This window comes from Lissotriton vulgaris, chromosome 11 (genome assembly GCF_964263255.1).
Source record: "Lissotriton vulgaris chromosome 11, aLisVul1.2, whole genome shotgun sequence".
Lineage (NCBI taxonomy): Eukaryota > Metazoa > Chordata > Amphibia > Caudata > Salamandridae > Lissotriton > Lissotriton vulgaris.
The window spans coordinates 1,071,469,979-1,071,482,138 of NC_141699.1; the positions used below are offsets into that span (position 1 = coordinate 1,071,469,979).

The 12,160-nt window shown below is 43.6% G+C and overlaps 1 protein-coding gene across 3 annotated transcripts in view; it reads left to right on the plus strand.

Annotated features, from left to right (window-relative positions):
- LOC147684113 (cytochrome P450 2J6-like) overlaps positions 1-12,160 on the plus strand; it is a 107,356-nt gene that overhangs the window by 11,255 nt on the left and 83,941 nt on the right. For all 3 annotated transcript variants that reach the window (XM_086944483.1, XM_086944485.1, XM_086944484.1), the window contains exons 2-3: positions 5,991-6,153; positions 7,529-7,678. In XM_086944483.1, coding sequence (XP_086800609.1) covers positions 5,991-6,153; positions 7,529-7,678 — 313 coding nt within the window. The remainder of the gene's footprint in view (positions 1-5,990; positions 6,154-7,528; positions 7,679-12,160) is intronic.

The window sequence follows — 12,160 nt, forward strand, 5'->3', positions numbered from 1 at the left end:
AGCTGCCGAAGAGACTTCAGCTGGTACAAAATGAAAGTCCCCAGAGGGCCACATATTCAGCATCCCCTTAAAAAGCATTACTGGCTGCAGATTAAAGAGACGATACAGGTTAAAGGCCTCATTTTGGCCCATGAAGTCTTTTGTCAGACTGTCCCTTTGTATTTGTCCAAGAGGCTCACTCTGAATTATCCTGATGGAACTTTCCGCTCCTCTGGCGCCGAACTTGGGGTCATTGTGCCACAGGAACGTCACGTTTAATGACGTTCCTGTGGCACAATGCCCTGTTCCATATTTACAAAGTGGCATTAAGTCACTTTTTGTGGCTTACCGCCGCTCTGTCTCTCAACAAAGTTATCCGCATGAGAGGGTCGTGCAATGGGTGTTGCTGTGGGCGTTCCACAGCATCACCCATTGCTTTTTGAGGCTGGCCAGATTTACAAAGACGTGTAAATCTGCGGCAGCACCAAACACTAACTCCATGCATGAACACGTGTTAGAAGGGCGCACGAGGAGAAATGCTTTTATTTCACCTAGTTTTTGCTATTTTTTTATGTGTGCTGCATTCTGTAGCACACATAGAAAAAACAAAAAGCAATTAATGATAGTTTATTAGCAGGAAGGTGTATTTTTTCCTGCACATAAACAATCATTAAATAATGAGGATTTGCTATATCTATGTGTGCTGCACAATGCTTTTTTATGTGCAGGAAGGGACACCTTTAATCAATTGGCACTATGGAGCAAGGGTACATGCATTCGCTCTAGGCAGCTAAATTTAGCACCTGCGCTAGGGAAAACCCAGGAATGCGCCGTATTGTTGTACAATCTGGTCTCTCAATCATCTTCTCAAACTTTGGCAAAAACACTTGGCATAATATTTTAGGCAAGGATTTTCGACGATAACGAAGGAGTTGCCCATGCAAGAGCTGAATCAGTCAAGGAACCAATCAAATATCCCACTTTGTATCGCTGAGAGGACAATTAACCAGGTCAAAAGACAAAATAAACCACCAGGTCATCCAAAACCTCCTTTAACCTCATAGGATCTCCAGAATACTTTGATTTAGAGGGGTTGATTAGACCTGGAATGAACAGCTTGATAAAGGATAGCAGTCTTGATCCTCAATGTGTCCAACTGCAGGGTTTGTTGCAGGAGGACAGTGGCCAAGTCAGCAGCAGGATCCATGCCAGAAACTGTTGAAAGTTTTTGGCATTGCAACCTGTTCAGGACTGAGCATTACCAGCAGTCCAGAACTGGGACTTCCTTTACCCAAGGTAAGGGCTTCTGTTGACAGAAGCTACAATGTCACTGCACACTGCAATATATGGCAGTCAAGTGTCCTATAAGAAGTTGCAACCTTCTCAGGTGTAATAGGCCAAAGGGACAAAAAAATCTCTCTGCTGATGAATTCTTCAGAGGGTTGGAGAAAACCAGAATCAGGTATCCAGGTGAGGATCCGATCACGTGATCTCAAGAACTGCAGAACTCACTACATGTTTCCCTTAAATGTTTAGGTTGCGGGTTCAGTACTTCATTTTCAGTGTGCTCAAAAACAGTTCGTTAGTCCAGTGCTTGCCATTAGAACCATGACCCACTTTTCATAATGACAAACTTTGATGACCAATCTAGCTTTAAATTATACGAGAAGGGGACTATGTTTTAAGGTAACAGTACACATGCTTTCAACATGCTGTGAATTACCGAAATATCATACTGCTTACAATTGTTTGCGTTTCTCTCTAACAGCAAATATTGGTAAATATCCCAACCATGAATTAATCCTTCGATATGTGTTTATCAGACTATAGCCAAGATACTGAACTACTCATAAAAGTGGCTGATGATAAATTGTACGGTAGTTGGAACACATTTCACAGTGGAGTGCTGGCCTGTGGCATCCGTTCGCTAAAATCAAATGGTCATAAGGCTTCTGAAAAATCTTGATGTTGATTCCAGCATTTTTAGCAAATATGCAAAACCCTTTCTGCAGCAGAATATCTGGTAAGGCCTCATATCCATTTTTATGTTAAAGTGAGGTCCTGTGGACCATCTGAAACTATATATATATATATATATATATATATATATATATATATATATATATATATTTACATACAAATTCTGCTGCTGTCCTGTTACCCTGCACGAAATAAATTGTTAAAGGCAAGGTTCTGTGCGACTCGTGTTTCTCTTGAGGGAGATAATTGATATATACAAATTCTGCTGCGGCAGCCGAAATGCGTCTCTCCTGGTTTCCGAGGCGAGGGAGGCCTGATTTAATAAAAAAAAGCCTTAAACCTGCGGACCTCGTGTGCGTGCTCTCCTCCGTTTGGAGTGGGAGTTGCTTGGATATATATATATATATATATTTGAGAGAGGGCAGGATATTTAAATCGAGCTGTGCCGCCCTGCTCTCACACAGACACGCAAGCGCCGCTGACGAGGCGGGATGCAGAAATGCATACGCCGCAAGAACGTTGTGCCTGTTCACCTCTGCAAGAGCGGCTAAATAAAGTCTCCATATCTAATCCTCAAGTGGGTCTCGCTTCTTTCGTTTGGAGAAGGTGTTGGACATATGTATATATATATATATATATATATATATATATATATATATATATATATAATATATATTTTTTTATTATTCCCTTCTTCTATTTGCGTTGTGCACCTAATCAGTGGCAGTGCACAGCAGAAGGCTTGAATCAACTGCCTCCACGCCTCAACGTCCTTTCTCCCTTCTCAAATAATGAAAAGCCGGCACTCTGGAAAGTACGAATGCAAAGTCTTTTTTTTTATTGCATGTTGCTATGGAGTATACCATCAACACCGTTCAGCTTTCACAAAGCCTTATTCACAATAGTTGACACTATTCTGGAAAATCCTTAAATAACCATGTGACCAGTATAAGTGCATAAACATAAACAAAATGATGGTGTACTCAACAGCAGCATGCAATAAAAGATTTGCACATTCCAGAGTGCTGGGCTTTCATTATTATTATTTGGGAAGGGAGAAAGGGAAGATATATTGTATATGTAAATATATTATATATGTATATGTGTGTGTGGATATATTTATCTGTGTATATTACCTAATGGTGGTCGCCAGTAGGTAGTTATAGTTAAGACCTATTTTCCATAGGAAATCCGCAACATTCTATTCCCAATATCTTTGGCGCCGATTGACGAATCTTCACAAAATTTTCAAAACTCGTGGAGTGTTCCGGTCCGCTCCTATCCTAAAACTTTGGGGGTGATTCGTCAAGCAGGGGCCAAGAAAAAAGGGGGGTCCCTAAACGCGGTTTCCCCATGTTATTTCCCATAGGACATTTTAGACACGGCTACAGCCTGAACTGCTGAACGGAATTACACCAAATTTTGCAAAAAGGTAGCCCTTGGTTCAGAAAGCGCACTTTAAAAAAAAATGGTGTATATCCGTTTTAGTTTTTGAGAAATTAAGGAATAAAGATAGTGATATCTATGGCCGCACAGGATCCACGCACCCTCCCGATCACAAGCTTTATGCTAATTGGCTGTCCACACTCCAAAGCAGGAAGTGTTGGCAGCCATCTTGTGCCTCGGTCGAACCGAGACACAAGAAATCAGTCCCTTCCAGGGCCAAAAAAAATTATAATTTTTTCTTAAATGTCGGCAAAATCCGCGCAGGGTGCGCGGATACTGCCGAGAAAAAAGAAAACAAAGCGCGGGCTCCCGCCCTTATTTACGATTTAGCCCCAGGGGGGGCAAGTGCTGGGGGTATTCTTGTTATGTAATGGGGGCCCAGAGGGGCCCCCAGCCCCGGGGACCGCCACCCCCCGGGGCTTTAGAAAATTATGTGCGGGAGCTCACAACCCCCCCCAGCCTCAGGGACCGCCACCCCCGGGTCTTGGTAAATACATGGGTGGGGGGCTGAAAGGCCCCCTCAAGCCCTGGGGACCACCACCCCCGGGGCTTTAAGACAATATATGCGGGGGTCTCACGGCCCCTCCGCAGCCCAGGGGACTGCCACCCCCGGGGCTTGATTTTGGTTTTATTTTTAAAAAACTAATAACCAGTGTGGGGGGGCTCAAACCCCCCACAAGCCCCGGGGACCACCACCTCCCCCAGGCACTAAATAGTAAAATTGGGGGGGGGGGGTCCGTCCGGTGACCACCACCCCCTGGGGCTTTGTAAATTGTGGGAGGGGGGGCCGCACTGCCCCCTTGTGGAGCCTTGTTGTGGCCCTGGGGACCGCCACCCCCCCAGGGCCGGCTCCTGCACTGTCCCGGGGTGCCCACCCCGGGACACTGTAGTTTGCTTTCACAGGGCAGGAGCCTCGCGGCTCCCACCCTGCCATAGCAAACTTGGTTTGCACTTTGAAAGAGGGATCAGGAAATCTGCTCTCTCTTTCAAAATGCAAACCAAATTGCTTTTCCACAAAGCAATGCCGGCTCCCGAGGGACGCGTGGAGCCGGCGGGACCGTTGGGGGATTCGGGACCCCCCCGCCCCCCCCCCCCGGGCCCCAACGGAGAGGGACAGCCATGGGGGATGGGGTCCCCGGGGCTACAAGTGGCCCAGGAGGGGGGCCACGCGGGCCCCCTCCCCAGAATTAACCAAAAATTAAATAAATAGTTTTTTAAAAAGCCGCACTGGGGGATGGGGTCCCCAGGGCATAAGTGGCCTGAGGAGGGGGGCAACGCAGCCCCCTTCAAAAGAATGGTAAAATACAAAAATGGCCATGCCCCGGGGGATGGGGTCCCCGGGCCGATTAAGGCCTCGGGAGGGGGGCCACGCGCCCCCTTCAAAAGTTAAAAAAAAAAAAATAGGGGGAAGGCCCTGGGGGATGGGGTCCCCAGGGCCAATACATTAGAAAAAGAAGGGAGGCCATTCAGCCCCCCCTTCTTCAAAAATACATTTTTTAAAAAGACCGCCATCGTGCCGGAGGCCCCTCCCCCTTCCTGCAGCACTCTGCAAACGTGCCCCCTGGCACGTTTGCAGATGGGGAACGAATTCCCCTTGAATACTGGGGGTACTAGCCCCCCAGAACCCTCCAGTATGTGCCAGGGGGCTGCGTTGCAGAGAGATGTTCTGAGGCCACGCCCCTTTTTACACCTCCCTGCTACCCGGCTCTGTGGAGCTTAATGGAGGTAGCTGGTGGGCTAGTAGAGATAGAGCAAATGCTTCTCTGCCCCCACGTCCATAAATAAAGGCTAGTTCTGCCATACCTTTGGACCTGCCCTCTTGCCAGTTGGCAAATGTGTGAGGGATCCTCCTATTGGTTCATACAAGAGCTTATGGCTGAGCCTCATAGAAAGAAGAAGGCTGGAGTATGTGGTACATCCTACCTACTCCTTTCAGTAATCACATTTAAATCTACTCCTATCAGTTCATATAAAGCCCACATGTAACACGTGCTCCTCTTCTGTAGCTGTTTTCATGTGACAAATTGTACCAGGGAGGGCCCTTCGAGTACAAAACCTATGTCCATGTCCAAAACGAAGGTTTGCTTTTGCTCCAAGGCGCAATTCTGTGTTGTGCTAAACTCCAGTTGGATGGCATCTTCGGCAGGCAACTCTTTGCAAAACTGCCAATGCACAGTTGCTCATCGTGCACGTAATGCTGCACTGCAGTTTTTCATGCACCGCTCTGATGCATGAAAGATAGTAAACATGGGCCGTGGTCTTCTGTTGAGTACCTAAATTCTTTTGTGTTTGTAAAAAGAGTCAGGGCTGGTAATGGTACTTGCTGTGCAGTGCAACCCTCACCACTGGTGAGACTGGACAGATACCCTGTCTGAAGCATGTAATGAGAAGATGTTAACCAACACAGTGCAAGGGGAAGTTGACTGATCAGCTCAGGCAAGAGAGAAGCTTCTCCCTGGAGTTCACTATTCATTTATCTAGCATTGATATTAGTCCTAAATTGGCAGAGTAGTACCAATGCACTAATTAGAAAGTAGAAGTGATAATGTCAATTGTTTGAAGACTTTTTGGTTTTGTCTCTGCAGATGGGAAAGATTTATGGGAATATTTTCACTATCTGGATGGGGGGAACGCCAATGATCGTACTCCATGGGTACAAGACAATACGAAATGCCCTCACTACCCATTCAGAGGAACTCTCTGGACGGTTTTTAACACCTCTCCTAAAGGACCTCGTTGGCAATAAAGGTAAGGTTCTCATTGGGCTCTCCAAACCCTACCACAGAACACCGTTCAAATGTGGCCCAGTTACGTAGATAGTGAAAAAGTCTGTGCTTGGGGTTAGCATTAAAATCTCATGTTGATCATCTTGGCCCCTCTACATAAAATGTTCCATCTTTTAAAAAAAAATATGAGTATGTATATTTTATTTCATGTCTCTATGTCATTGGTTTAATATTTGGAGAAGGAGATCGTGTAATCAAAATGCTCAGAAAATAATGTTAGGGTTGTTTTAATGCGGCAGACATTAATTTCAAACTCTGTTTAGCATCCGTTAAAAAAAATTAATGACATGCAGATAAAACATTTTTTTACTTTTAATTGGAGTTTGCGGACAGAGTAATCAGCCTTACAACACAGTCTTGACCACGCAATGCCTTTACTATGCAGTCATTATCATGCAGGTAAGTATATGAACTTTTACCATGCATGCCTTTACCTTGCAGGTAAGTATTTTTTTTTAAATTGCATAATTATTATGTTATTAAAAATAAGGGTTTAGGTGCGGGTAGTGGTAAAGGAGGAAAATTCCTGTGCCAAACCCCCCATGGGCTGCCAACCCCTCTCCGTGCACAGCCTTACAACCAACTTCTCCCGGGAGGCCAACCTCCCAACTCCAACGAACAAAACCACCCGCTTTCTTTTTTTTAATTGTTTTCTGGTTCTGCAGGATTACAGTGCTCGTCCAGGGTGGCTGGCTCCTAATGGCCAGCGCTGGCTCCCGCAGGAATCCCACGGCTTTGTGATGCCCCCAAAACACGTTTTCTAAAATCTAAAACATTTTTTATCCTAGGGTGGTTCCTCTGGGACTACTCACAATGTCGAGGCAAGCAGGCTGCCCCTACCACACTCCCTTATGCCAGGGTGGTGTGGAGTGCAAAAAAACGATGGATTAGGACCCAGATCTTTTGACTGGGTTGAATGTGTGACATTGATCCTCATTCGGTCCATCACCTGTTGTTTTTGCAAATGTTTTATTTTCAGGACACAGAAAAAAAGGACCTCTCAGCCAAATCAGAACACTTTCTTTTTTAAATCTGCATGCTCACGGGACTTTCGCGAGCCCAACCGTCCAATATCTATACATGTTAAGCCTTCATTTTTTTTAATAACTACTAAAAAGATTTACACCAAATCACAAAAACTTGCATGTAGGAAAGTTTGGTACAATGCAGTAGCGGGAAGTGCAGGAAGTTGGATTTGGCAGGGAGGGCAGAGGATGACCCTTCGGAAGGAGGGTCCCCTTTGAGGACTCCCGGGTCCACTATTAATAAGTGCACCATATAAAGGTAAAGGTTTTTGCTTAATATGTTGCTCATCGCTGAAACCTGTCTCGTTGCAGGGATTTTGTTTTCCAGCGGCCACATCTGGAAACAGCAGAGACGCTTTGGGATGATGGCCATGAGGAGTTTAGGTTTGGGGAAAAGAGGCCTGGAAGTTCGGGTCCAGGAGGTGGCCCAGCAACTCTTGGAATTCATCAGGTCGGAGAAAGGTAAATAATGATCTTGGTGGCTTTTAGCAGGGGAATGAATTCATAGGCAAGTGTTCAATGAAGGATGAAGATATGAATAAAGGCCTTAGTTGCATTTGGTAAATAAGGTGTCTAGGTGCCTGATTAGTAAAGGCCCTACAACATGCCATGCTTTGTTGTGCATGCATTGACTACTAATCTTCTGGTCCAAACCATCCTCTTCTCAGGGAAAGTGCAGTTATGGAGGACATTCCATAGTTCCACCCCCCACCCCTACTCCCCCATGGAGCCAGGGACAGTTTTCCACACAGAGCAGTGCTTCTGCTGCTCTCTAATTAGATTGGATTTGTATGGCAGCTTGGTATATCTTTTTGGAATCTCCTTTTGGTAGTTTGGTGATTGTATCAGTTTCTCAGCAGCAGGACACCTTTTAGGTGCTACAGAAATTATAACCGTTTGCACCTCAGACCCACATGCTGTGGATTTAATATTGGACTCCAACCTGCCCTTCAGAGACTTGTGTAATGCTGCTCTAAACCAGGAATATGCAGAAACATAGATTGCCAGTGGGGTTATGGACCGGGTGCACAAAAGAAGGCGAAGTGCTCCTTGGGGATATTGTGAGAGGTATGTGCAGGTGTGCTGAAGTGCAAATCTGCGCTGGATTATTCTCGACAAATTTGCACGGGCATATTCTCCACAAATCTGCACTGGCGTATTCTCCACAAATCTGCACTGGGGCATTCTCTACAAATCTGCATTGGCGCATTCTCCACAAATCTGCACTGGCATATTCACCACAAATGTGCACTGGCGTATTTTCCACAAATCAGCACTGGCGCATTCTCCACAAATCTGCACTGAAATATTCTCCACAAAACTGCTCTGGCGTATTCTCCACAAATCTGCACTGGCGCATTCTCCACAAATCTGCACTGGCACGTTCTCCACAAATCTGCACTGGCGTATTCTCCACAAATCTGCACTGCCGTATTCTCCACAAACTTGCACTGGCGTATTCTCCACAAATCAGCACTGGCGTATTCTCCACAAACTTGCACTGGCGTATTCTCCACAAATCTGCACTAGCGTATTCTCCACAAACTTGCACTGGCATATTCACCACAAATGTGCACTGGCGTATTCACCACAAATGTGCACTGGCGTATTCTCCACTAATCTGCACTGGTGTATTCGCCATAAATCTGCACTGGCATATTCTCCACAAATCTGCACTGGCGTATTCTCCACAAACGTGCACTGGCGTATTCTCCACAAATCTGCACTGGTGGATTCGTCACAAATCTGCACTGGTGGATTCGCCACAAATCTGCACTGGTGTATTCTCCACAAATCTGCACTGGTGTATTCTCCACATATCTGCACTGGTGTATTCTTGACAAATCTGCACTGGCGTATTCTCCACAAACTTGCACTGGTGTATTCTCCACGAATCTGCACTTTTGTATGCGCCACAAATCTGCACTGGTGTATTCTCCACAAATCTGCACTGGTGTATTTTCCACAAATCTGCACTGGCGTATTCTCCACAAATCTGCACTGGCGTATTCTCCACATATCAGCACTGGCGTATTCTCCACAAATCAGCACTGGCATATTCTCCACAAATCTGCACAGGGCAGAAGAACCGCCTGGCCTTGGCAAAACAATGCGGGGCCACAATGGGGAGACGTTTAAACCTCCTAGGGTATTATTCTGGTTCAAAAAAAGAGTTGAATTATAATGTCGATATGCTGGGATGGAGGACAGATACCAGCTTCACGTGTAGTTTCAGAGTTACTGGTCGAGAACAGCACTACAGCCATCAAATCCCGCAATGTATGCCTTATTAGAGCAATACAGCAGAAATGCTTAGAGCAATGCAAACTCCATCCCAATATATGCACACTTTCATTGAATGATTGATTTGTAGTGATCCAGCGCTCCTACTAAAATTCTGCATAATTGATGTCACCATCTACTGCCAGACTTACCAATCAATACCAGGCCCATAGAAATAACAGAGCAGCTGAATCATGAGGCGAATGAATCTAATATGTTGTTTTTAAACTTTCTACAATAAACAAGACCAGCTTGTCATTTTAAAAGTTTATTTATAATTCTCAAATTGCATAAACTTTATTAGCTCTTTATTAATATCAAACATTTTAATTTTATTAATTCAGTTTAAATCTCTAATCATTGGCTCAATGATCCGACAGTTCAACATTGCATAAAATAATGAATTAAAGAAAACATTAATCCTAATCCCTAAATTAGCCTTCTGACCTGAAAAGGAAAATAAATTCAATAAACAGTTAAATGCCTACAATCCATGGGAAATCGGACAGCACTTCGCCCTCAGGAAACAGTCAGCCCCGTTCCCCTCAAGAGGCCCAATTTTTATACCATTTTTGCTCGCTAATCTAACTAAATGTAATTTTTTTAATAAACTTCAGCACCCTGATTGGTTGCTGACTGTCAGACCAATAAAACCACCTCTTCCAGGGAAAGAACATCACCACATTATTGTTCATTGACATGGAGTGACATCGGCTTCCGAGCGTTTGCAACAATTTTAAAAGTTGCTTCTCTGATTTCCTCCAAAGCTCGGCAAATCATCCCTGTCACTTCCTCTGCCTTGTAAAAAGAACATTCAGAGCAGTTCGTGTACAAATCTCTATTGTCAGAGCCACAGTTCTTTCAAGAATAAAGCTCTCCTCCATGGAAATGTTCCAATATGACTGCACATGGCTCCGATTCTGCTCACGTACAGGCCAACCAATATTTTCAGAACCAGAACTAGGCCTCAAGCCTCTCTCTCGGGCTAGTATTTAAACAAACACAAAAGAATGATTAATTCAAGTAAAATAAACCCTTCTGTTACCCACCGACCATTGCTAATAATTAACCCATTAATAAATGACATCTAGCAGAAGCAAACGAATAAAGCAGCACATAAAATATCTACCATTCTTCATATAGTCCAGCTTTAAGTTTCTGAAAAAGTAAAAAGATGATTAAATGATACACAGACAGACAATCACAACATAAGACAAACATGTAAGCACATATAATAAAGCACATACCAAAAATGATCAGCCGCATATTAATAGTGACAAAGACAAAAGGACAAACATGACAAACAAAACAATATTAATCATGTGTTACAAAACAGACTAGCAAATGCAACAAGAGCACATGTTATTAGTTCCCGCGTGTTCAAGTGTGTGATGCAATCTTAATCTAAGTTGAATTAATAAAACAAATCATGCAACAGCTCATTAATAAATTAGTTCATGTTACAGGGAAATGAATCCACGAGTCAGAATAAAATAATTTCTGAAGCTTGCTTCATCAACTCCCTCATCTGGTGATTTAAAAATCACCAAACAACACCCAAAAATTTCATGAAATTTTTCTCCCAATTTGAAGACGACACACATTGGATTCTCTCGATATTAGTCTCCCTAAACTCCTGTTTCCGCTGTCTGGTCATCTCTTTCAAACTGAACCCTTCGCATTTCCTCTAACTCATATTCCTTCTCTTGTTCCTTTCTAAGTTTGAAAATCCTTCTTTTTTCTTTCTGATGCTTTCTCCTTTTGTGAATCAAACAGCTAATTTTTAGCAGCATTATCACTATAATGATGACAATTACTGGATAGAGCACTTTGCCAATGATGGAGCTTCCAACTTCAGAAAACCATTCCTTTATAGCCTCCATTCTTTTCCCAATTCGTTCTGTGAAACTCTCTTTTTCCATAGGTTCTATTTCCTCATGAAATTGCGTAATGTTCTTAACAAGCAACTCTATATCCCGACTTTTGTCAGGTATATAAGTACAGCAATGCTGAACATGTAAAACTCACAAACTCCTCCCTCTTTTGCGAGCAGAATGTCTAATGCAAGACGATTCTGCATAACTATGCTTCTAGTAGCAACAAGTTCTGTGCTAACTAATTGGAAACCACTTGCAGTATCTGTTGACAATCTATCTACAATTGTAGAAACTTTTCTGATTTTGATTGAATTCATAGTAATTCCCACCATAGGAATAACAGCACCAAAGATGTATCCCAGGATTTCTGAAAAACTTTCTCTTTTGTACCTGTTCAGATTCAAATGTTCACCAAATTCAAAGGTACCCTTTTCATTTCTGTCAACATGAAAAATTTTTGGGAAGACCAAGCCAAGATAGCATGTCCCATACCAGTGGTCTGGGAGGCTAAAATATGCTTTGTTACCACAAATAAAATAAATCCCAGGAAAAATTGGATCCTTATCACCTTTAAATCCCCATCCCCCAATGATACGATATGTATCTTCACATTGACTAGCACCCACAAAAAAGTTATCGTAAAGCGTATTGTCTCTTCTGATGCAAATTTTTCCACTAACTGGTTCATCTATGTGAATTGCAGCATTTGTGTTAACACCATTTAATTTAGCGTCCTCCATTTGCCAGTACTTAGACTTAGCATGCTTAAGCATCTAATTTCTCT